The sequence below is a fragment of the Hemicordylus capensis genome, chromosome 1 (assembly GCF_027244095.1).
Source record: "Hemicordylus capensis ecotype Gifberg chromosome 1, rHemCap1.1.pri, whole genome shotgun sequence".
NCBI classification, from domain to species: domain Eukaryota; kingdom Metazoa; phylum Chordata; class Lepidosauria; order Squamata; family Cordylidae; genus Hemicordylus; species Hemicordylus capensis.
In genome coordinates this window covers 287,000,839-287,028,117 of record NC_069657.1, presented here as the reverse complement: position 1 = coordinate 287,028,117, position 27,279 = coordinate 287,000,839, and the positions used below count along the sequence as shown (strand labels likewise).

General features: G+C 42.4%; 1 protein-coding gene across 26 annotated transcripts in view; it reads right to left on the bottom strand.

Annotated features, from left to right (window-relative positions):
* Window positions 1–27,279, bottom strand: part of MYT1L (myelin transcription factor 1 like) — a 571,739-nt gene that overhangs the window by 147,248 nt on the left and 397,212 nt on the right. For 21 of the 26 annotated variants that reach the window (XM_053286009.1, XM_053286008.1, XM_053286025.1 and 18 more), the window contains 2 exons: window positions 18,496–18,869; window positions 14,090–14,185 (listed from right to left, as the gene is read on the bottom strand). In XM_053286009.1, coding sequence (XP_053141984.1) covers window positions 14,090–14,185; window positions 18,496–18,869 — 470 coding nt within the window. Of the gene's footprint in view, window positions 1–14,089; window positions 14,186–18,495; window positions 18,870–27,279 lie in introns of those variants that run through there. The other 5 variants (XM_053286015.1, XM_053286014.1, XM_053286029.1 and 2 more) reach the window with 2 other exon arrangements.

Below are 27,279 nucleotides of genomic sequence, written 5' to 3'. Positions count from 1 at the left end.
GGCGGGCAATCTGCCCACCCAAGGAAAGAGTACTGCTTATCTGTGGGGAGGTAAGCTCTTCAGGACTTCTTCCCTGCAAACCCTATTGGCCTTTGTTATTGGTCGTGAGAAAGAGCTCATTGCCTTGTAATTTTCATTTCAAAGACATCATCCTTTTTGCCTTTTCTGCCATCATTTTTAATCACCAAGTGGAAACGAGTCTATAAGGAATGATACAAAGGTGGTGCCAGTCTGCCCACGCTGCTACAGGCATCTAATGAAGCAATGCAGATACTTTACATAGCTCAAGTAGCTCATCTGGCCTCCAGAAGATGACACTGACAGTCATGCAACCTTTAAGTAGGATTTCTGGAGCCTGGGTTCAGAACTCCAAGTATTTTTGGTACTTCATTAGACACTTATAGCAGGGCAGGCAGATCAGCATAACCGTGTAACACTGCACAATGTGTGGGCCACTAAGATTATTTTTCATCAGGTATTTCCTTGTGAACCTGTTTCCACTAGGTGGTTCAAAATGCTGGAGCAAGATCCCCAGTGTTTCATTAGTTGCAGCAGTGTGGGCAGATCAGAGCCACTCTCTTATCTCAGCACATGTGGGCAGTGTTTTCAAGGAAATCCCAACTAGCTTCAGACAATCAATGCTCCCCAAAAGAAAGGCTTCTGAGTCTAGTGGGGATTTTCTAGATGTAGTAAGCAAGCTGTGGATTTCTGGCACCTTTGTGAAATGTGGTGAGATGTGAGGAGAAGCTACCAGTGGCCCCTGTGACAACATTCACTCTTCAAAGCTCCCCTCACCCTGAACTCCAATGGTTCTGCCTGTACTTTCTGATTGCTAATAGTTCCATGCCTTCTACTTTGCATAATAGTGTAATAGCAGAATAGATTATCTAGCACTGTGTGCTCAAAACTGTGAACATGTCCACTGATACTGAACAAAGTTTCTGTCTATCAGATGTACTTGACCTATTACATAGAAAAATGTTTGTATAATTCTGTGCCTGAAGTAACAGAATTTGATTGCAGTATTCTGAACTGCAGATTTGTAAACTATGGTCTCATGCAACAGGAAGAGGTTGTGTTTCCATGAGACAACGTGAGCCACCTAGAATGGCAGATTTTAGGAGTACTAGTTAGGTTGCAAGATGCTCCTGATTGACTCACCTGGATCCCTCTGCTGCCCATCGCCACCAACTGAGTGGCATAATGACTATTCAGCAAAGGGCCACTCTGAGATACTCCTCCACCACAATCTTCTCCTTTTCTTCCTAGCCTACCATGGACCCTCCTATCCCCCTCCTACACTGCTGTTTGGCTTGTAATAAAAAGGGGAAGGAAGCAGAACTGATGAAAGGGTAGAATACAGAAGATGTACTATAGAGCGTCTAGCATTCCACTTTTTCTACAGATTACAGTAGATGCTCTATATTGTGCCTCTTCTACTCTGTTCACTTTGTCTTCCACTTCCTCTTTTTATTTCCTTTTGTGGAGGAGGACAAGGTGAGTGTGGGTGTTTATGCATGCAACTCACCTCTACAGACTGGTAGTGGCTGTTGCAGCTGCAGAACACGAAATAAATAAATAAAGAAAGAAAGAAAGAAAGAAAGAAAGAGAAAAGGAGGTAATTGCAGGAGGGGGAGCAATCTGTGTTTTGAGGCTGTCATTGGCAACAGGATTTTTAAAACTGTTGTAGCAGTCAGTTTACTATTTTTACAGATGCTACATGTTTCTTGTCCTCCCAGTGTGAACCTGAAATCACCTCAGAGACCCATGACCTGGGCAGAAACTTCCTTTCACTTACTAATTATGTTGTAGAATGCTTAAATATATACTGCACAGTAAGTTATCACTACACCAAGTTTAGCAGGATACACTGGAATGTGGCTGAGAAATGTGGCGCAGTGTTAAGAGGGCTGAGCAAGAGTTGCACCCTCACATTGAATGCTGCTGTGAGCTCAGCCAAGGGCCTGTTGAGCAGAAGGGCATCCACACAGGGAGAGAGGAGAGCAATTCCCCCCAAAGGTGCTATTTGGCTTTCTGAAATATGTCCCTGAGTGTTGTGTGACCCTCAGAGACATGTTCCTGGAAGCCAAAGAGCACTTTTGGAGGGAAAGAAGAGCAGTAAATATCACTCCCTCTTCCCACCTGCAAGCATAAAGCTCCTGGTCTGCCCCCCTAATGCTGTGTTGGATGTTAGCCAGTGTTATTAGAGATGAACACCTAATGTATGCCTCTGACCTTCTCTATTGCTGCTGCAATAAATAATGTATCACATTTGCTTTAATGCAAAAGCATATATGGAAGGGCAAATTATGGCTATGTCAATTCCTGCTTCCTGCCTAGTTATTAATGGAAACAGGGAGATGAACAAATTGTTGAGCACACTTTCAATGTGACAGCTATAGACGCCTTACTCCCCAGGAAGGTACCTTTGCTGGCTGATGAAAAAAATTAAATGGATGGATAATTTTAATATTACTGTAGGATGTCCTGAATTCATCTGTCATTAAGAGTCAGGGCAGAAGAAAGAAAGCTACAAAACAAATATAAGTCAACTTTAAAAAAAAATTCCTGGTGCACATGCAAACAGAGATGAACAAGAAGTAAGTTAAAAGACCAGCTTTAAAGTAACATGTTTAAGAATTTTTAGATCAGATCTTTTCTGTCAGATTTCGTAGGGCCTTTCCATAGTGTTTCTTACACTAGAAATAGAACTATCAGTCAAGCATTATGCACAATCCAGATGACATCCCACCTGCTAGTGCATCTACTTGGGGAGAAATCACATTTTCATAGCTCTAAAATGCCAACAATGTATTTCAGGGAGGAAATGGTTTTCATCACAGCTTGACCTTGCATTGCTGTCACTAAGGCTGTTTGGGCGGTGATTGAGATTGTCATTGACATCTATTGTGGCAAGGGATATATTACTAATTCTCCCATGGCCATGCGATCTATTTTTAAGAGTCTTTTACCCCCTTTTTTCACTTTGTGAAGCTAGGTAGTCCCACTGGGATACTCCAGCAGGAGCGCCTATTGATTATGTGAAGACTTATTGATTACATGAGGACAAGATGTGGCACTATGGGTAGTGGGGACAAGACTAGCAGGATGTACACTCAGAGAGAGAGAGAGAGAGAGAGAGAGAGAGAGAGGTTTTATATATCTGAAAAGGCCCCTAGCTGTACAGTTAATTTATAGTACTTTGATATGTCATTAAATCAGTCCAACACTTCTCAAGAGCAAATTTAAACAAAAGTCTAAAATCCTAATGGTCACCTTGCTTTCATTTGCATTTATTGCTTTTACACAACACAATTTGCACAAAACGTGCACATGGCATACAAGATACAATGCTAGATATTATATCTAGGTGAGCCTTAAAGACACAACAGTTTATGACCCATTTTTAATTCTTGTGAGGGGGCGGCAGAATGCCTACGCCATAACAAGAACACACACACACAAACAGCCAAACCTAAGCTTGTGCAGACCTGCCTGGGTTTGGCTGCTCATGTGCAGTGCTGGGATTGTGGGTGATCCCAGTGCTGTCTCCCCTGCAAACCTGGAAATTTACCCCAAGTTTGGGGTTGTAAGTATGCTTGGGCTGCTTGCAGCCCACACAACACAGAGTCAGGTGCCTAGAGCACCTGACTCCTTAGGGAATCCCCCAGTACACTGTACTTGTCGTGCGGTACATTGTGGGATTCCTGCAGGCCGGGAAAATGAGTCCTGGCTTCCAGAGATCCATGCTGCACAGAGCAGCGCAGACTGTGTGGGTGTGTGCTGGCGCACTGAAGACAACATCGCCAATCATCTGGGAGGAAGGTCCATCCCTGCTTCCCCTCTCTCACCTGCCCTGCCCACCCCTATTATGGTTGTGAGAATGCCCTTATGATCTTGTTAACATCCTCCCAAGAGCTCTGTAAAGTGGATCGCCATTATTACTTGTAGTTGTATACTGAAGATATGAAACTGGGGCTAAAAAAGTTAGCTTGCCTAAGACCAAAATGAGAGTAATGGTAGAGGCGAGATTTGAACTTGGAACTTTCTAATTTGTACATCAGTCTCTTTAGCAAGTATGGTAAACTAGCTTTTAAAGATGTAATGTAGTACTTTACAATATGGTTATAAATTTATGGACTTCCCCCCCTCCCCCACAGGTCACTCTGTGAGCAGGATTAAGGGGAATGGGCCAGCATCTCCTCTCTTCCTTGCAAAGTGGAAAGCAAACTGATCCTGTCCATAAAACCAACACTCCCCTTAATATATCTCTCTTGTTTCTGAGTAGGGATGTACACAAACAGGTTCAGAGGCCCTTTTCTGGACGTCTGAACTGATCCGACAGTTCAGTGGCGGCGGCGGGTACCTTTAAGCAGGAGGGAGGGTGCTCTCCCCACATACAGAGTGTTTCCCCCACCAGCGCTGTGCCAAAATTTGCAATGTGCGCACTGACACTGGCCACTTCCGGTCTGATGCTGACTGGGGCAGCAAGAATGTACACTGCTGCCCTGCACCAGTGATTTTTGACACAGCGCCAGCAGGAGAATGTGGCACGAGGTGGGTGGGTAAGAGCACCCTCCTCCTGCTTAAAGGAACACACACACCCCAAACTGGCCATCAGCTGGTTTGTGCACATCCCTACTTCTGAATTGGCCACTGGGAGGGGGTAACCTTATACCCCTCATAAAGACTGGATTTTGCCCCATGAGCCTCCAGTTGCCAATCCCTTCCTTAATGTGAAGTTCAGCTGTAGGCTAGCTTGATCACATTCTCTCATGCAAGATTAGCATGCCTATACCTAAAGAGTTTCCCCATGGTTGCACACACATACTATACCACTGGAAACAGGGGTTAAAACATTCTACCTCTCCTTCACAACTAGTAGTTTGTAGCAGATGCAAGAGCAGGAAGGTGGCTCTTTTTAATTTTTTTCATGTTCTATATAGGGAATTAAGGGAAGAGATCTGGACTCTGAGAACAGGGCCAAATTCCAGCCTTTTCTGCAAGGACTATTTGGAAATTGAGCAATGGCTCAGCTTCTCTTTGTCCTTTTAAGTGATTGCTGGGAATATATTTTCAGCTCAGAGATATCATGCCATAAGGCATACTGTCTCTCAGTTTTAATTGATTAAACTGTGCTAGCTGCCTGTGCTTGCCTGGGCTTGTACCTGCTTGCTACCCTCTGCTTCTGTGGGAAATAATAAGAGGCATGGAAATGAGATAGTCAGATAAAGTGGAGCAGGAGAAGTACCATAGATCCAACCTGTACCGTGCAGGCTGCAGTCAGCACAGAGATCATGGCTGAGATCATATGGTAACATGGGAACCACAGTTCCATGTTTACTAGTGTCCCTTAATTCATCATACAATTTTGAACACATTCACAGTCTTTATAAAGGTTGCAGCCGTATTAGCCTCTTTCCACTAGTTCCTCCCGCAGATGACTTTTTGTTTTTGTGAGAGCAGTGAAGAGGATTAGATCACTAGGATCGAGGCCATCTTTGAAGAGACTTCTAGACAATGGCCTGTGCCACAAACAAAAGGTCTTAAAAAGCCCTCCATGCACCATTCATTTTGACCAAAATCTTGATTTCCATGAAAATATGCCTTCAGAATTCTGGGGTGGGAGATTATCCTGTGGAATTCTGAGGGTAAGTTTTGATCATCCCCAGTTGAATTGTGTGCATATAGTGGGCTTCTCTTAGAATAATCACACATGATACAAACAGTTCCTACACTATCCCATTTTACCAAACCAAGATCATTCCTACATGACACAACACTGAGATAATTAGCTGGAACACAAGCCTCACTAGCACTGGTAGCAGGTGAGTCCTTGGTTTTGACCAAGATAAATGCTAATTTAAGTTTCTGTCATGCTTCCCAACTACACATGCTCAACTAGACATTGTCACTGCTTGAGCAATTGGTTCTGCTTGCTTGCTTTGATTCATTGACAGACAAGACTGCCAGTGAGTCAAACTGTAACTTTAAGCACTGTCTAGTATACATATGCCTGAAGGTTTTAACCTTTGGCCACATTCACACATAATGGCACACTGCGGGTAGATGAATCTGAAGTTAATTTTTGTAACCAAAGAATTGCATTGCCAATGTTCATTCAACCGTAGCCCAGCAACCTTTGGTTTCAAGGCAAGGGAGCCTACATCCTAGCAAGCTCTGTAGCACTCACATCACCAGACTGTGGTTAAAGCATCAGAACATCTGCAGGGCAGCAGCCATTGGCCACAATCTTCAAGAGGACGTGCCAAGCATGATGTGCCTTTTTGGAATGGACCGCCCTCAGCAGAGAAAGGGCATTTAAATCCCTTTAAATGGCATTTAAGCCCTTTTCCTAACAGTGATTGCACTGCCACCCTCATAAAAGCCCTACAGCAAAACAGTTTTGCACAAGCACAATTACTGGCACCAGAGGGATGCAGAGTGGCACTATTTTTCTATTACTCCAGGAAGGGATCGTGATGATTTACTAGGAGGGAATAGGTATATGAGGGAGGGCAAAGGATCCTGGGGTCTGGTCCACTGTGACTAAGGATGCTCTTGCAATGGCAGACCCTGACAAAGAGCACTGAGAGTCCAGGGACATGCAAGCATACCCCTGCCCCCAAGTCGGCTTGCCAACCAGGGATTTGCCCTCTCATGAGAAAGCCAGTCTACTGGGGAGACCAGAGGCTTAGTGAGTTTTGAGCCTCCATCAGACTGCATTCTCATGAGTAGGCCATCCAAATCAAGGGGCCCCCACTTGTGGGGGCCCCTGTTCTCTGGTAAATAATATAACTTGTACACCATGACCCCCTCCTCTCCAGGCAACCCTTTCATATTGCCAAGGGGTAGTGGCCACTCCATGTGTCTGGGTAGTACCTGGTGAGTAGACTAGGGACATACTGGGACCGGAGACAGATCTTTACTCGCATTCAAATTTCCCAGGTTTGGACTAGTGTTGTGGTGTATGTAGATTGGCTGCTGTGGGGGAATTGCAGGAGAGAGGAGCCCTAATTATCAGCAATCTCAGGAAAACAGGATGGCCATACCAGGCAAAAACATACATGGATATGTGCCAATGGACAACTGGACTGGCAGAGGGACTGCTTGGATGACTAATTCAGAGCAGTTGCCAAAACATGGAAAGGTGTTTCTGGGGTACACATCCTTATGGCTCAACCAGGCTGTGCGGCAGCTGCTTGCTGGTCTTGAGGAGGGAGGAACTAACAAGCTTGTAGCAAAATTTCCACAGCAAGGATATAAAATAAATAAATAAATCACCAAGAAAACAAGAGGGGAAGGAGAAGCTAGGTCTGCTAAGGCTAGGAATCTCCTAGGTTGGATTGCTGGCTGGCTGGTAGTGTTCGTGTCTTTGCCGGAGGAGAAGCCTGAGTGGGAGGTTCATTCATTCCAGGTGAGGGCCCCAGCTTGTGGGAGGCCACACATTACTGAGCTGAGTCAGTATGACTGCTGGTGTTGAATACAAGGCTTGGACCAGAGGAGATTTGCTCCCAGGAGCTTTGCTAACAGGAGTTTGCAAACAGATAACAAAGGAGTTTTGCAGCAGTTTAGTGGGAGATTGGCGGGAAAAGCTGTAGGGAGACACACAAGGCAAGAATAAGGTGAGTACTAACCAACCTTTGTAATTTTTTACCATTAATTAGCTGACAACTGTACCCAGTACCTAATACCCAATAAAACTAATTATGAAGGTAGAATGCCAGCAGGGGAGGGGCTGCTTCCCAGGTATTGCACAAAATGTTGCATGTATGACTATCTGCCCGAGGGGCAGAAGTCGTGGGTGTGCACTCGGTACAAAGAGCTCTTGGCTATCAGGGAATAAGTTCCTTCCTTTGAAACCAAGGTGGCTGAATTGGAGAAACTCAGGGAGGCAGAGAGGTGTGTGGATGAGACCCTCAGGAATGTGATAAAGGCATCCCACTCCCATGCTGATGGCACTTCTGCTGTCATGGAGAATGAGGGTGTCAGGGAAGGAGGACATCGGTCTGAGGAAGAGGAAAATACTCCCTTATCATCACCTTGGGTGATGCGCCTATACCCTCTCACACAGAGGATACTCCTCCAGGGGGTGGAGGCCTCTTAGTAGTGGGTAATTCGATGATTAGGGCATAGAGATATGGGTCTGTGACCCACACGTAGACCGCATGGTTACTTGCCTGCCTGGTGTGAAGGTTGTGGACGTCATACTGCATCTAGGTAGACTGTTGGGCAGTGCTGGAGAGGTGTCAGCTAGCGTGGTGCATGTTGGCACCAACGATGTTGGGAAATGCAGTCAGGAGGTCCTGAAAGCCAAATTTAGGCTGCTAGGTAGCATACTAGTCCAGGACCCCCAGGGTAGCACTCTCTGAAGTGCTACCTCTTCCAAGCACAGGGAGAGTGAGGCAGCTGGAGCTGAGGGGTCTGAAGGCGTGGATGAGACAGTGGTGCAGGGAGGAGGGGTTTAGATTCATTAGGCACTGAGATACATTTTGGGGGAAGCAAAGCCTGTACAAAAGGGACAGGCTGCACTTGAACCAAGATGGAACCAGACTGCTGCTGGTACTAAAAACCAAGAAGGTCGCAGAGCAGCTTTTAAAATGATGCCTGGGGGACTGCCAGCAGGAATAGGGTGGTATCAGCTTCAGCTGGCAAAATCCCATAAGGTCTGAGGGTGAACATGATTTGGATGAACCAGAAGGGGACAGAGTAGAGCCAGGTGTTGAACAGAAGTAAACACAGGACAGCTTACCAAATAGGTCAAATGATGGTAAGGGGGAATAGCACATGCCAACACCAGGTGAGGGACCCAGCGTATAGGTGTTTGTATACCAACGCCAGAAGCCTCTAAGCCAAGATGGGTGACCTGGAGTACTCGGTTACTAATAAAAACATAGATATAGTGGGTGTAACAGAAACCTGGTAGAATGGTGAGAATCAGTGGGACACAATTATTCCTGGATATAAACTCTATAGAAAGGACAGGGAGGGGAGGGTTGGGGGAGGAGTGGCACTGTATATCAAAGAAGGGATAGATTCCAAAAGCTAGAAACCTAGGTGGATCAGAGTCCTCCACAGAATCATTATGGGTTACATTACAAGGACTGAAAGGAAATGTGTTACTAGGGACGTGCTATCGCTGTCCGTATCAAAACGCTGAGAGTGACCTGGAGTTGGAGAAACAAATAAGAAAGGCATCAAAGAGAGACAGGACAGTAATAATGGGTGACTTCAACTACCCACACATAGACTGGGTAAATTCACATTCAGGTAAATTTCTAGATGTGCTAAATGACTGTGCCTTAGAACAGTTAGTTGCGGAACCAACCAGAGAGATGGCAACTTTGGATTTGATCCTGTGTGGTGTCCAGGACCTGGTACTAGATGTCAGAGTTACAGAATCATTGGGTAGTAGTAACCATAGTGTGATCCAATTCAGCTTATATGCAAGCGGAGAATTGCCAAAGAAGTCCAAAATAGATGCATTGGACTTCAGAAGAGGAAACTTCTAAAAAATGAGGGGACTGGTAAGAAAGAAGTTGAAAGGGAAAGTCAGGAGGGTCAAATCATTCCAGAAAGCATGGAACTTATTTAAAACCACAGTACTAGAAACACAGTTGGAATGTATACCAAGAAGGAGGAAAGGTGTCACCAAGTTCAGGAGGATGCCAGTGTGGCTAACAAGTAGAGTTAGGGAAGCTATACAAGGGGAGAAGACTTCCTTCAGAAAATGGAAGTCCTGCCCAAATGAAAAGAACAGGAAGAAACATAAACACTGGTAAAAGAAATGCAAGGACACAATAAGAGATGCAAAGAGAAAGTTTGAGAAGCATATAGCTAGAAGTGTCAAGGGGAATAACAAAAACTTCTTTAAATATATCAGAAGTAGAAAACCTGCCAGGGAGGAGGTTGGACCCTTAGATGATGAGGGTGTGAAAGGGATTATTAAGGAGGATAAGGAGATTGCAGAGAAGCTGAATGAGTTCTTTGCATCTGTCTTCATGACAGAGGATACTGACCATATACCTTCTCCAGAATTGTGTTTTTCAGGTTTAGTGGCTGAGGAAATGGGTGAATTTGAGGTGGCAAGGGAAGATGTGCTAAACTCTCCTGAAAAGCTAAAAATTAACAACTCGCCAGGGCCAGATGGCATCCACCCAAGAGTTCTGAAGGAACTCAAATGTGAAATTGCCCATCTCCTAGCAAAAATATATCACCTGTCCCTACAATCAGGCTCTGTACCAGAGGACTGGAAAGTAGACAATGTGACCCCAATTTTCAAGAAAGGGGGAATCTGGGAAATTACAGGCCGGTCAGCTTAACTTTGGTGCTGGGTAAACTGATGGAAAGCATACTTAAGGACAAAATTGTTAAGCATATAGAAGAACAGGCCTTGTTGGAGGAGAACCAGAATGGCTTCTGCAAGTGAAAGTCTTGCCTCACTAACCTTTTGGAATTCTTTGAGAGTGTCACAGGCACGTGGATAAAAATGATCCGGCTGATATAGTATAATTTGACTTCCAAAAAGTTTTTGATAAAGTTCCCCACCAAAGGCTCTTGAGTAAACTTATCAGTCATGGAATGAGGGGACAGGTTCATGTGTGGATTGGTGGACTGGTAACTGGTTGAAGGTCAGGAAGCAGAGAGTAGGAATAAATGGACAGTGTTCACAATGGAGGTAGGTAGGAAGTGGGGTCCCCCAGGGATTAGTACTGGGATCAGTGCTCTTTAACTTGTTCATGAACGATCTAGAAGTTGGGGTGAGCAGCAAAGTGGCCAAATTTGCAGATGACACTAAAATATTTAGGGTAGTGAAATGCACAATGGATTGTGAGGAACTCCAAAAAGATCTCTCCAAACTGGGGGACTGGGGGACAAAATGGCAAATGAGGTTCACTGTAAGAAAGTGTAAAGTGATGCACATTGGGGCAAAAAACACCAACTTCACATATACACTGATGAGATCTGGGCTATTATTGACTGACCAGGAGAGAGATCTTGGGGTTGTGGTGGACAGCTCATTGAAAGTGTCATCTCAGTGTGTGGCAGCTGTGAAAAAAGCTAATTCCATGCTAGGAATCATGAGGAGGGGGATTGAAAATAAAAATGCCAATACTGTAATGCCCTTATACAAATCTATGGTGTGGCCACACCTGGAGTACTGTATACAGCTTTGTCTACCGTATCTTAAGAAGGATATTATAGAACTGGAAAAGGTACAGAAGAGGGCAATCAAGATGATCAAGGGCCTGGAGCACTTTCCTTATGAGGCTAGGCTATAGCATCTGGGACTCTTTACACTGGAAAAGAGGTGACTAAGGGGAGACATGATCGAAGTGTATAAAATTATGCATGGAGTGGAGAGGGTAGATAGAGAGAAATTTTTATCCCTCTCACACAACACTAGAACCAGGGATCATCCCATAAAACTGAAGGTTGGGAAATTTAGCACCAACAAGCGGAAGTACTTTTTCACACAGAGCATAATCAATCTATGGAATTCCTTGCCATGGGATGCAGTGATGCCTACCAGCTTGGATGGCTTTAAAAGGGTTTTAGACAGATTCATGGAGGACAGGTCTATCAATGGCTACTATTCTGATGGCTGTGAGCCATCTCCAGCTCCAGAGGCAGGATGCCTCTCAATACCAGTTGCAGGGGAGCAACAGCAGGAGAGAGGGCATGCACATACCTCTTGCCTATGGGCTCCCCAGAGGCATCTGGTGGGCTAGTGTGTGAAACAGGACGCTGGACTGGATGGGCCTTGTGCCTGATCCAGCAGGGCTGTTCTTATGCTGTCTCCGACCTGCATGCATGTCTCCATGGCCTTTCACTCTCACAAGGTCTCCATGGCCTTTCACTTTCACAAGGAGGGCAGTCCTTGGGAGGGGCATTATCACACATTGTCAACAATTCTGCCTCATCCCTGTGTACCCCATGATGGTTCTTTTCATGAGTAGTGCATGTGTCTCTCCATGGCCTTTCACTCTGAGAGGTCATTCCATGGCTTTTCAATCTCATGAGAGAGCGGTCCACTCTGAAACTGCAGCAGCATCACATAGGAGGAATCTCTCCTGTGACTGGAGGCAATACTGTTCCTGCCTGACAGTTCTTCTCATGAGTAACACAAAGGACTGCATGGTTTTACCCAAGGGGAAGAGACTGGGGCCCCCTTCCCCAACTTTACTGTACAAAAAATAGAGCAGAGCCATTCAGGAATTCCTGGGTTTTAAACCCTGCCTTTTAAACCCCTGGGTATTGCTGCCCTGTCATATCACTGCCCCACCATATGTAATATTTGCAGCAATTTAATCACGTCACCCGGTTTAGGTGCCACCGTGATTTCATGTGCTTGTGAACGTACTTCCTTATCTATTCATTTTTGGAGACCAAAGCTCATAGTGCCATCTTGCCATCCTGTCTCCTTTCTCTTCTGATTGCCAGAGGAGGCTCTGGGCCACGTTCTCTATTATTACAGCACAAAACCCTGGTTATGGCAGCGTCTGCGTTCAAGATGTCTGCCTCTTTCAAATCTCAGGTTGGAGCAGCAAAACTCACTACAAACCAAAGGTTCAAATTGGAGTTTGGCAAGGGAAACTGCAGGTCACTTGTCCTGCAAAACCACGGTTTCACACATTCAGACATAATGCAAATTCCAACCTCTGCCCATTCAATGCTGGTTTGGTGTTACATCCAAGTGGGGCCATAAAGTGAGTGCATTCTGAACGTCTTAGACTGTTAGGGGAGTAAATTTGTGAGGTGTCATCACTTCCAGTACCAATACAGCCTGCCTCAAATATCAGTCCTTTCCCACTGTAATTAAGTATTTTAAAACCACCAACTGGTGATTAAGAGTATTAGCTGATCAAGGTATGTGTTTTCCTTTCAAAAATCCTGTGAAGTAATGCTTCATTTTCCAGTTCAAGAAAATAGATTCCTTGAAGTGCAACCACTTGTCTTTGAAGAAAAAAATATTGTGATCTACATGTTGCAACATTTATTTAAATCATTCAGCTATATCTTTCCATATGTTTACTGGGGGGCAAAGTGCATTCCTGCATGACTTCCTCTTGCCATAATAGATTAGCAAAGCAAATGTTAACACTGGGGCAGCCATTTTGTATGGACAAAACACATGGCCATTCTAAGCAGGTTCCACTCCATATGAATGTTGATGAAACCTCTCCTTTCTCTGTGTCTAGCTCCTGCTTCGCTGCTTTAAGTAGGGGCCATAGTCTGTCCTTAATTGTTGTGGAATGTCCATATTTTGGAACTATGTCCATACTGACAAACCACAGAATTTGCAAAGGAATTTTGTAAAGACAGAATTTGCAGAGGAAAATTTGTGTATCCAAACAGACTTCAATTTCAAATATATGTGAGGAGGGGAAAGGCTCCAGGGCAGCAAGAGCGACAATATAAACATGCGTTAAACAAACAAATGAAAAGAATAAAGGTGAGTTGTTTTGGAGAAATGTAATATGTAGTTGTGTTATCTGCAATGTAGAATAATAAGAGGTTAAAATAACCATTGGACATGGAGTGGCCTATTTTCCATAACCATATTTGATGCTGACCATAATTAAAACTGTGTCACTAGATATGTTGTGGCTGCATTAAAGCCCTTCATGTGTTCTTTGTGTTGCTTGATTTCTCCCACGGATGGAGGGATTGCCCATCGTTTTCCTGAATAAAAAGTGTTATAAGGTCCATCCTTTCATTAAATATGCTAACTTGGTTTGCCCTAGCCCACTGTTGGCACAGAATATATACTGATCAGTTATAGAGTCCTGCTATTCTCAGGGAAGGAGAAATAAAACAAACCTATATTCAGTGTTCAGTATCTTTTCATGATAATGTGAATTGGGGGTGGGGGGAATGTATGCAAGATTTATAAAGATATGAAAAAAGGTTTTCTAGGTCTAAACATTTTAGCAAACCCCACCCCACCCCATTAACTAAATGTAAATATAAATTTTTATAGCACGAGTGTATGAAATGGATCAGGAGTATGATAATTTGTATTCAGTCTCTTAGGAGTCCTAGAATCAGCCTGATTCTTCCTGACCCTGAGGGGATTAAGAAATACCTGGAGCACAAGCCATCTTGAATGTCTTCATATGATATAGGCTAAATGGTGCCTTGGAACATCTGTTCCTGGAGCTCCTCCAGCGGAGATTTCTTTCTATAATAGAAAAGCTTTGTGAAACAGTCTTTGGGAACCATCTATCTGATGTGATCTCCTCTTAGAAGAAGGAGACATATCTCAGCCAGTCTGGCCTTGTGAACCAAATAGGACATTAATACTTATGAAGCAATAACCACCCTAGAGAAAGGCAAGCCTAGAAATGGCCATTTTGACTCATTCTGTCATATGGAATAGGACTTATGGGATAGGTTTCAAGAAAGATCACTTGCCTCCTTTTTTTCTACATGTGAGGAAAATGGGAAAGGTTAGTTAGTCTTTTAATGACTGGGGTGGAACAGTTAAGGTCTTTCAAGGGGGTGTTAGACCTTTTTGAAGAACAGAAATATATATTCAATCAAAGAGATTCAATACTCCTAATGGTATAATAAAGAGGCCTTCTTTAACTGTTGAAAGGGAATTTTAGGAACTAGTCTTGTTGCAAATTATTATTTACTGAGGAGCAAGTCTAAGGGTATGACTCCAAAAGTCTTTGGTTCTCATTAATTGGTATTTTGAGATTTGTAAGAGTGTTGCTTTAGGATGCTTTCTATATTTAATCAAAGACTAGGGGTATAATTTTCATAAGAATCTAACTGCCTTTGAAGTATATAGCCTATTTATTTTCTTCAGGATCTGTGCTCCTAAAATCCTATGAAATGTTTTGAAAATTCACTTACTTTGGTGTAAATTTGTACTAGCAGAAACTAGATTGACTTCTGTCTTGTAGGAACTGAACCAACATGTAGGAAGTGACATAATTTGGAATCCAAAGGACTATGCCTAGGGCTTCCAGCCTTCTAGAATTCTTCAGTTTGTTCCCCAAAATGGAACTTCCAGTGCTCTTTCAAAGGCTGCTCCCAAAATGGGTGTGTGTGTGTGTGTGTGTGTGTGCTCTCTCTCTGAAGCTACCTCATTTGCAGCATGAGACTTTGCAATCAGAGCAGAAAATAATGCAAGCTTTGGTGAGTATTCAGAAAGGCTTGGATGAACACACAGGGCATTGCACCCTAGCCATAATGCCTTCTTGCTTTTTTATTTCCATTGTTTGCTTATTTGGCTGTACCCCATTGAATGGCTACTTCTAAGCAAAACAATTATGTGATTTTAATAATTTCCAGTAAATATAGTCATATAATTTAACTACTCTAATGCTACAGTGACCTCAAAAGAATTTATTTATTTATTTTTGCAAGCAGGCTACAACTTTCCCCAAACATAATCTGAAATTATTCACCTTCAGCAAATGAATAAAGAGATGGTGCAGATATAATACTGCCAAACTCTTAAATATGGTTTAGAAATTGGGAGCCTGTTCCCACTCCTGAACCCCTTCTCACTCCTGCACTAGTTATTGCCACACTTTCCCCACTAGCCATAACTACTGTTATCGCTAAGCGGGGCTCCTTAACTGGCTTTGAACACTAGTTTCAAACCATGGTTAAGAGGAAATCATGATAGTTGGTAACCATGATTAGGGCCAGTATAAACAAAAGCATTCACCATGGATAAGGCCAATGACCAAGAGGAAGTAGCTTATGTAAACTCAGTAGAGTTATCAGTTTCTTCACCACATTTTAGAGATCGGCCATTGAGGTTGTGCACATGACCTCGCTGGGGAGGGCGAGCAGGCTGCGTAGAAGGCAGGAGCTCACCTGTTTTCCCCAGTGGATGAGCAGCCACCATCCTACCTTCTGCCGTGTGGTGTGCCTACACGAGCAGTGGTGTGGTGAAGGGAGACCCTGGAAGCAGGAGGCCTTCCCTCCTCTTGCATCCCAGGATGCCCCAGGACACAAGTGTGGCGGCTGCTCTTGTTATAGTCACTGTCGTGTTCGGCACAGCCACTTCCCCCTGGCTCGCTGCCAGAAATGGCAGTGGGCTGGGGGAGAAGCTGTTTAACCCAGTGGTGATCACCCGGATTATGGCTGGCCGAGGTTAAGCGAATCACAGGTTCGCTTAACCTCGGCGAAACATCAAGTTTGAAAGTGGGGCTTGGCACAGGTGCAGCGCTGGGAACGACCTCATTCCCAGTGCTTCACATGGGCAGCCTAATGCAGGCTGGGCTGCCCTAGCCTGAGTTAGGCTGAATGCCCTTACTATGTTCATACTTGCCATAGACTTGAATTCCAAAAAGCAATTGAAAATAAAATCTAAGACAATGGTATTGCCCCTGATCTTCTTCATTGTTATCAACGCCCTCAAATAAATCAAGTAATGCCTTGAATTAAAGAAAAGGAAGTCTGTGTTATTAACTTCATAATTAGCATTTTGTGTTTCTGTCTTGTGATCCCACTGTGCTATAACAAGCAACAACTATGTCGTCTCTTTATCCGTGACAGTTTAACAACACAGTAGTAAAATAATTTAAACCTTTTTTGTTAAATGTTTTCTGAGTTCCTTTGGGGAAAAACACACATTCTTTTTGACTTCTCTTAATTCAAGAGCCGAAGTATTATTGCTTATGATTAGCTAATGCAAAGTAATTCTCTATCATTGTGTTATCATTGTATTATCTATTTCCTGTTCTTATCAGTAACTGACTGTGCACAAAAGAAATACCCATAAAGCAATAACAATTCTTGGTTATTGATTCAGGTCACTTCATTGTGTAGCAATGTATTCCATTATATGTATTCCATTATATATAAATGGCAATAAATTATACACCAAGCCTATGTGCATTCTAAATTAGTTTAGAATTAGTTTACATGCTATCATATCATTTGTGATAGCATAGACTGTATAGTTTCTTAAGTTCCACTTTCTGCAAAAGATTGTTCTGCAATCCTATGCACTCTTACAGGAATAAGTACCACAGAATGCAGTGGGACTGTCTTTTTTGTAAATGTGCATAGGGCAGTGTTATTACCCTTCTCAGCTGTTATATTTACTGGTTATACATTTTCTTCTTGTTCATAGACTCCAAACCAAAAGAACTGGAAAATATACTTGTCCTTTTTTCAGTCTCTTGCAAAACTTTCAAGTTTGACACAGAGAGTGTGGTTAAAAATTAACCACAGTCTTTGAGCCCTGAGCACTCCCACAGAGCATGACGTGAGAACCCGGAATTTCCAGGCAATCCCAGTCAAACCTTTGTGGTTAGGCAGCATTGAACTGGGTCTGATAACAAGGACTGATTCCTTGCTATTGATCCTAGTTAAATGCTATTTAACCACAGCAGTTTTGGGGGGATTTCCCAGAAAATCCAGGTTCTCATGTCATGCTCTGAGAATTTGGTGATGGATAAACAAACGTATAGCTGAGGCACACACTACTTATCTAAATTAATAATGTATTTTAAGGCCTTTCTACCTTTTACCTAGACTAACTTAGAAACATGACAAGGGCTATAACTTTTTCTTTTATTTGTTAGGAAGGTGAATTGACCGAATTAAAAAAGTGTTCCCTGAAAACAGGAACAAAGTACTTTTTAGACAGCTTAATAATCTTTGCATAAATGTTCCTTTTTATGGCATTACATTGTGAAGTGATTACTGTAGGGACTCTTAGGATAAACAAATAGAAACTAGTGTTAATACAGTATGAAAAACATTGCTTATTTTAGGAGTCCACAATACTTGAAAAAATAAAAATGTGAATGCCTTATTTGCAGTAGTAATATATTAGCTGGATGACTAATGAGTCTCTCTTTATTTGACATACAGTATATACATATAAGTAAAGTTTTAAAAGGGAGGTCTATATTAATCTGCCAGTCTCCATAAGTTTAATAAAGTCAGCTAAAGTACACAACATCCAAGTCTCAAAGAACCAAAGTATATATCATGAGTTCCCTCATTAAACCAAAGTTTAGGTTCAGATTTTCAAAAGGGAACCCGTTCAGAATGCATTGCCAAGAGCACCTGCAAATATGTGGCCAGATTCATATGAACAGCAACTACTATGTGATCAGACAAGTACATCAAACACACACATAAATGGTTAGTACAGATATGTACACATATAACCATATGCTTCCATATGTGTAGGGTTGAGCGTGTGGACTTGATAACTGCAAACTTTAATAGAGCCATACATTTCTGCAGGAATTTTTGGCATGCAGCTCTTTAAGCTAAACATTTTGAAAATTGAACTGCTTGATGCTTCAAGGACTATTTGGAAGACAGTTGCCTGACAATAATTGACAATAATAGCTGAGAGTGGTTGTCTGTGTGGAGCAAGAGATACTTAGTACACTTATTCCTATTAACCTTAATGAAAACTGCACTGAAAAATCCCATCATACAGAACTAGACAATTAACCCCAAATGCACATGATGTTTACTTTTTACTAATACTCTGTTCATTACCACTTTCTTCTTCCTCCTCCTCCTCCTCTTCTTCCTCTTCATCTTCCTCATCCTCCACTTCATCTGCTTCCTCATCTTCCTCTTCTTCCTCCTCCTCCTCTTCAACTTCTTCTTCCTCTTCCCTATCTACTTCTTCATCCTCATCCTCATCCTCGTCATCACCCTGCTCATTATCTTCAGAATACTCTTCTTCTTCCTCCTCCTCCTCCTCCTCCTCTTCCTTATCATCCATTTCCTCAGTCCCATCTGTTTCATAGCACTCATCTACGGAAGAGTTGTCTGTTTTAACCACAAAGGGTTTTCTTTTAGGAGCAGGTTCTTGGGGTTGTTTCTCTTGCGTCTTTCTTTTTTTTGCCAAAGGACAACCGTAAACACTGTTTGGAAAAATAATGCACACATTATTACATCATCTGAAAGATCACATATAAGCAGCAGATTACACCAAAAAAGTGTACACCATTTTGATGGCATTATTTGCTATTCTTAAAAGTGCCCAAACAAAACTCTTGCTCTTAAAAAGGACTACAGGGTACAGTTGTAAAAATATTTAGAATTCTCATTAGTACTAGCAATACCACATTCAAAACAAACAATTGAAATAATGTTCTTTTAACCTATTGCCTTTTTTTAATGAAATCAATTGCAAAACTCTCACAAAAGTAGAAGTCACCCATAGTGCTTTTTCAAGCATTAACTAATGTTACAGTAGCCCAATACTATTTAGTCTGTGGAGGGAGTGTGCTGCTCTCTGGTTTGTGATTAAGAAGGCTGATTCCAACTAGAAAGTTACAGATGGACAAAAACCCGAGTAAACAATAAAACATCAATACCAGACAGCTGTCAAAAATCCAGAGAAATGAAGTGGGGTGGAGGCAACCTCCTGCTGACCCCTATAGCTCGATTTCAGTGGAAATGGGAAGGACCTTTTACATACTATAAATACAAACAGTATTTTTCTTTATTATATATTGCATCAATATAGATAAAGAACTATTTTTCATGTGCCCATTTCCATTTTTCTTTAGGATGGGGATACATAATGTGAAATGCACCATTATTTTCTTTTTAGAAATCTAACCCCTCTCCCCAGAAATGCACTTTGCCCCTCCTATGATTTTTCTCCTGGCTGGTGCCACCTATCTTATGCCCATGCCCTTTATTCTCCCACTGAGAGTTGGAGCTCCCACAAGAGCTTACCCTCCCTCCAGCCAATGGCTTCTTTCTGCTCCATTGGTTCAAGACTGTGTTGCCCCTGACCCCCATTCGGGCTCTCAACCTCCCAACCTGCTTCCCATAAGACTCCTTACATGCCACTGTTTGATGTAAAGGAAATTTTCCATATTAAGAGAGAGAACACCTAAGCAAATCACGACAAGAACTCAAGTAGTTTGTGCAGCTCTGCTGGCAGTTTTTAATTTTTCCCTAAATTGGGAATTTAGGGAATATATTCCCTAAATACATTCCCTAAATTGTATATATCAGTTATCTAAATGAGCTCTTCCTCCCATTTATTTATTTATTTATTTAAATATTTTTAATTCATTTTTTCCATAATACAAAAAGGAAAGCACAAATAAAACAAACAAACAAACAAACAGAAAAAGGAAAAAGAGCACATAAGGACTTCCATCTCATCACTGAAACAATTGTCAATAACAATACCCAGGTCTTGCCTGTAGTTTCATCATTCTCCTCCTGGTAAATCATACAGAAATCAACTCTGAGACGTTTTGTAAGCATTTGTTGTTACCTCTCGAAGGCCTGATAAAAATCCATTTTATAATGTGTTTTTAGATAAATAAGAAGAGGGCTCTTCCTCCCATTTAGATTTTTTTCAGGAGTCGTCATACTATTCTTTATGGAGGCAGGGGTCACCCTGTTTTAAGGAAACATTACTACCTCTGAGATGTATATATCCAGTTCCGCTCCAGCAGCATTAATCAGCCAGGAAGGGCAAGGGCCAAGAGTGCACATAGTCAGGCTCATACTTCCAAGTAGCCTGTTCACATCCTCAGACTGAACAACCTGCAATATATCCATAATAACAGAAGCAGGTGGCACACTGGTGGACTTCAGTTCTGACTGTGTCAAAACAATGATATCTAAATTTAATGAGTGAGCAATTTTATTTGCAAAATGTAATACACATTGGCCACAGTGGGCTATAAAGGGTTTCATTGCTTTTTGGCGGCCCAGGCACAACAACTTGGAACTCCTCTGTTTGCTGACACTGTGCAGATGTGCTAGTAGCAGAAAAACAGAATATTTGCATCACCATCGAGTAGATTCTCAGTTGAACTCAGTCTGTCTGAGTCCAGCTGTTTTTTGGGGGGTTTTTTTTGTGCTCCAGCCATTAGACAACCTACTGTATGGCCCTGGCTCCTCCTCATTATGCCAAAAAGCAGTATGGACTCTGTGGATTGGTCAAAAAATGTCTAGGTGATTGTACTGATTGTCTAGATAAATCTCCTCTTTCAAGAGGGCAATCAGGCAGGATCACCAGCCCTTCTAGCAGGAACTGTCTCCTATAGAGACACAGAAAACTATCCCAATCTGTAGGCCTGGCCATTCCAATTGATCCTCTACCTTTGCTGAGGACTTGAGTGACTTGTAATACAGTTTTATCTGGATAGTGATATGTCCATGACATAATAAGCTCCTGCACTCAGAGATCACCTCCTTGAGAAAGTCTGCAAAATACCAGATGCAAAATGTGCCTTGTTACATGTGTGGGTCCAGTAGTTATTTGATACAAGCCAGTGGTTATCAATGAGGTCATGGAATTCTGTTGTGCTTCAGACAATGCAATTTCAGTGCAACTGTTAAATTTTCCAAGACAATAAGTCTTGGTGTCTTCTACTCCATGTCCAAGATCATCTCCATTAGCCAGACAGGAAGACTGTTTGGCAACGGATTGGTACCAACAGAATCCTTGTTCAATGTTATTTTCAGTCTAAGATGCCCACTGTTGAAACTATGACCTCAAAGATACTCTGTGGGGTAAGAGGTACTTGCCTCTAATCTAAGATTTTTAAAAAATCATCTTAGAGTTGAAAACAATGGGATGCTCCTGAAAGCCACTTTTGATTGTGAAAGTGTTGTATGGGACTTGGTAATATGTTCAGAGGACAACAGCTAGGTTTGCAGACTGATCTTGGAAATAAAAGCTGTCACAAACATAGATGTGTCTTACCAAAGTACACTTGAATCTTGAAAAATAAGGCAAAAGAGGTATTTCACTGTCTGTGGACACATTGGCTCCCTAACCCAATGTACTCAGAGCAAAACAAATAGGAACATAAGAACAGCCCTGCGGAATCAGGCCCAAGACCCATCTAATCCAGCATCCTGTTTCACACAGTGGCCCACCAAATGCCACTAGGAGCTGGTAGAAGTTGAAGGCATGCCCTCTCTCCTGCTGTTATTCCCCTGCAACTGGTACTAAGAGGCATCCTGCCTTTGAAGCTGGAGGTGGCCCACAGCCCTTTTTTCAGTCCCCTTGCTAATTATCCCTAGCATGGAACTGGCCTTTTTCACAGCTGCTGCACATTGAGTCAACACTTTCAGTGAGCTGTCCACCACGACCCCAAGATCCCTTTCCTGGTCAGTCATCCACACTTCACATTTCCGTCTATTATCTCTGTGTAGGAAATGGTTATATATGAAGTTATTCCAGTGTTTCAGGGTTCTGAAGGAGAATCATGAAAATAGCTATGGCCTCCTAACTTACCAAAAATTTAAAGACTGAAGATCTGAATCTTTAAAGACTTTGCTCATTGAAAGAAACACAGTCCATATTGTGTTACAGATCAACTTAATTATCAGGGCCAAGGTGACAATTAAAGAGCAAAATAAATGAATTCTGGTTGAAGTTTTAAAATTAAATAGAATGCACAGTATAAGAAAGGAGTTCATATTGAAAGCAGATCATATGACCACATGAATACATGGAGTACAATATGAATACGTGGAAGGACGTCGTGGTGAGACCACTTCTAAAAGAGCCCTCCCTTGATCCCTCCAACCTGAACTACAGGCCTGTGTCTAGCCTGCCCTTTTGGGGCAAGGTGATAGAGCTTGTGGTTGTGTCTCAGATGCGGTGGTCTTGGATGATACAATTATCTAGATCCCTTTCAATCTGGCTTCTGTCCTGAATATGGGACTGAAGCTGCCTTGGTCACTCTAATGGATACCCTATGCTGGGAGCTTGACAGGGGGAGTGCATCCGTATTAGTTCTGCTAGACCTCTCAGTATCACCTCTTGGATATGGGGATTGGAGTCACTGCTTTAAAGTGGCTTTGGTCCTTTCTCGGGGGGTGGGGGGTGGGTCCAGAAGGTGGTGGTGTTGCTCTACTGCTTAGCTACTTGTCAACTGGCTTGTGGGGTCCCACAGGGTTCAGTTTTGTCCCCTATGCTGTTTAACATTTACATGAAACCGCTGGAACAGGACATCCGGGGACTTGGACGGAGTTGTCAGCAATATGCAGATGACACTCAGCTCTATCTCTCCTTATCTGATCCTAGGGAGGCAGTGGATGTCCTGAATCAGGGGCTGGAGGCTGTGATAGGTTGGATGTGGGCTAGTAAACTGAGATTGAATCCAGACAAGACAGAGGTACTGTTGGTCAGTAAGAAAGCCAATCAGGATGAAGAGATTCAACTGGTTCTGGATGGGGTTGCACAGTACGCAGCTTAGGAATACTGCTGGACCCAGCTCTGCTTTTGGATGCTCAGTGGAGACGGTGGCCAGAGGTGCTTTTGCACAGCTTTGGCTAGTGAGCCAGTTGCAGCCCTTTCTAGAGAAGGCAGATCTGGCCATGGTTATCTATGCCTTAGTCACATCACGGTTGGATTACTGTAATGCGCTCTACATGGTGCTGCCCTTGAAGAATATTTGGAAACTTCAGTTGGTGCAGAACACAGCTGCCAGGGTTCTCTTTGGAACTGCTCGCTTGGAGCATATTACACCTATTCTGAAAGAGCTGCACTAGCTAACAATTTGTTTCCAGGTCCAATTCAAGGTGCTGTTTTTAACCTTTAAAGTTCTAAACGGTTTGGGCCCTGGATAGCTGAAGTATCGCCTGCTCCCAAGGGTATCTGTTCATTGGACAAGATCATCAGATGGGGCTCTGCTCCGCATGCCGACAGTGAAAGAGGCTTGGCTGTCGAGCATGCGGGACAAGGCCTTCTCAGTTACTTCCCCAAGGCTTTGGAATACTCTCCCAGCTGGTATCCGCTCCTCAGCTTCCACCACAGTTTTTGGAAAACAAGCAAAGACATGGCTCTTCACAAAACTTTTTAAATGAGATTAGTTTTTTTTACTAACTTTTTACTGCTGTTGCTCTGTGTTTTATGTATTATTGTTTCATAGAGATTTTAAAGAATTTAAATAGAGATTTTTATTTTTATATTAATAGTTCTTCTTTTTGTATTTTAATTGTGTATTTTAACTATACAGTATTGTAAACTGCTTTGAGATAAAAGAGGTATATAAATCAAGCAAATAAAAAACAAAAACAAAGCAAAACAGAAATTTGAATCCCCCACCCCAGAATGGGATATACTTAAGAACATGTATGGTTAAAGTTTACATAGAGCCAGAGTGAGCTGCTTTGGTACAATGAGAAAATTAATTGTGTGGATGACCTGAAAACCAAGATGGCATCATCTGGAATGAAAAAAGTCTGCATGTATAAAAATATATTCAAGAGACCAGAATTCAACTAAAATATTTTCCTATAGCTTTTGTGCACACCCATTTTTACATGCATTCTGCCATGCAATAGAACCCTAGATATGCCTGTCCTTAGCAGATCATAACCTCAAATAGCCTACCTTCTGCTTGACCAAAGTATCTAACGTAATTATTTCCTTATTACCATTACTGATTTGCAAGCCCACGGACTTCTCCAATGATTATTAAAAGGTGGTCCTGAATTTGCTGCTCTTTAATCTCTTCTTATAGACCCTATGAACAATTCTAGAATTTTTTTCTGTATTTTGGGACAGAGATCCAATTGCCCTGGAATATTCTTTTTCTGTTTATATCAACTCCTTTTCATTAATTTTTCATGTCTCCATATTAATTTCTGCTTAGCCAGGGTTCCTAGATGGCATGTTTAGTGTGTTTAAATGAAGAATGTTTAAGCCTTTATATTCCCACTGTTACTTCCCTTGAAGGTTACTGATTAATCACATAAAGAAACGACTGCCATTTTAACTGACCACTCTAGTCCTTGTTTATTGGTAAAATCTTATATCTTAAGATGATTGCCCCTATATCTTCTGCAATCTGTTTTTCATTTTCAATGTTGGCTTCCATTATCATCCCCTCGCTAAATTGTATAGTGTATCTTCTAGCAATGATCCTCTTGATTTATATGTCTTGTGTGCTTTTATCTGTTTCTTGTGTTGCTATTTGTATTTCCCTGGTCATCCGCATGCGCTTCTATTCTATACTTCTGCTCAAGAGCGTAGGGAAGCCGGTGGCAGCCCTGGTTCAGCTCGCCACTGGCGGCCCCCACAGCCATGCCCCCCTGCGTCTGACGTCAGATGCAGGGGGCATGGCAGGGGCACGAGCCACGGCCTCTGAGTGTGGTGGCCCAGGTTCTTTGAACCCATTCGTGCAATGGTGGCTCCGCCCCTGTTTCTACTGGATTTGTTTCCAATACAATCTATGCTTCCAATGCAGCTATAACTGAACAAGGGGTGGGAGAGGGGGCCTGCCAGCTGTGTGACAGTTCACTCTCCCCGCCTCCTCGCACTTCCCAAGAAGGGATCCATCTTCACTTTTTGTTGCAGGGCCCACTCCAGGTAGCTCATTATTTAACTATTTTTGATCACTTTTCCACATGATGAATTTATGATTGTTTCTCAGTTGTCACACACATTTCCCCCATTATTTTATTTTTTCAGCCACTGTCCTGTTTTACCTAAAACACTGTAAATAAATGCAACTTTTCCTTTGATACCACTTAATATAGCACATGTCCCCCTGCCTGCTATCGTGAACATTTCTGAGTGTTCCAGGTTCCATTTTCAAGGTAAATGAACTTGCTATTTAAAAAGAATCCAAAGATTACTCTAGGACTTCAGCAAGGCATATATGCTGTAGTGACAACCGTTCCAGTCCTATAACATGAATATTGGCCTACAGGCATGCCCTTGCAAAGGACAGAAAAAGCCTCATGAGGTAGTTTGCTGATAGCTTTGTGGGACTTGGTGCTCACCCAAAAGATGTGATAGGCACCTGCTCATCATTCTTCATACTTTGGGAAATAGGGAAGGGATTCCAGGCCTTCCAGTCCCTATAGTGGACTGTGGCTCACAGGAGCAACAGCTGAAGGTACTCCACCACGGAAAGCAACACTGGCTGACATGACGAGGAAAATTACTCAAAGCAGTCTACAAGGACAAGTTAAGCTTTGCCTAACTTTTAATTTCAATGAGATACCTTATGTAATTTTCCTCACATCAGCCACTGTATTTTTGTCAGTGAATTTTTCCAAGCTTGGGCGTGAAAATGCCATGTTCAAAGAAGAACTAAGTTCTTTAAATTCTCCCAATTTTTATGTTTACCAGTTTTCTCTTTAATAGTCATGCTCATAATCATGCGTCAACCAACAGAGAAGAATGGGGGGGGGGGGAGTGACTAAGTTAACTCTCTTTTAAATCTCTTATTGGCCGATTGCTTGAATAAGCCTTTGCCAATGCACTAAAGATTTCCATTGCATGGGGGAAGGAGCAATTCCGGATGATCTGCCCTTCTCTCCACAGCTGCATATGGGCCAAACTTTTTATCTGAGGATTCGGGAACCCTCAGGGACATACTTGGAGGCATAGGTGGCTGTAGAGTGAAAAGGAGATAACAAAAAATCACTCCTGCACCCCCCCTTCCACCCCCGCTCACATAACAGAAAACCTGATGCATTGGTGGAGGCTTAGTTGGATGTTGGCCATTATTTCTAGCCCAAGTACAAAAAGCCTTTTTTAAAATTAAAGTTTTAAGGAGAAACCAAAAGATTCTGCCTAAATCTGAGAGAGAATAGTGTACAGTCCCACAACTCGTCTACATTTTGGAAAAGCTTCTCAACTCACCTTTTTTATTTTACTTTATTTTATTTATATCAGGGCTTTATCACAACTATTGTAGCCACTCAAACCTTTCTTGCTAGTAGCGCCATAGCTCAAAATATCTTCAGATTTTTTGCAGCCCCCAAATATTTCTGTCAAGATCCATTAGCAATTTAGTGTGCCTAGCAGTTGCACTGAGCTCCCAAAGATATTGAGAAGTGGGTCTTTCAATTTGAAAAGTTTCACACTCAAAAACCTTTCCAATTAGCAACGCAAACTAAACGTGCAAAGGGCTTTTCTTTTAAGTGAGCTTTAGGAAGAATCTCCTGACATGTCAAAGGTTCTTAAAATCTTAAAAGCCAGTTGTGCTTTTGTTTTTCTTCTACTCTCTATGAGTTATAGTGGTAATTAAGTCCTCAGTCAGAAGTGTTAGTTTTAATATCTTTAGGTTCTTATTGCCTTTGTGAACAGGAGGGTGGATAGAGGCTAACAAGGCAAAGATACACCTTTTAAACATGGTGATTCTCTTTATTTAGCAGGAGGAGAGCAACTGGCCCTATCTGCCCCCAGCACAGTAACAACAGTGACTGTGGCTGGTGTTTGTCATGTGTCTTTTTAGATTTTAAGCCTTTGGAGACAGGGATCTATCTTATTTATTTATTATTTTTCTGTGTAAACCGGTTTGGAAACTTTTGTTGAAAGGCGGTAGG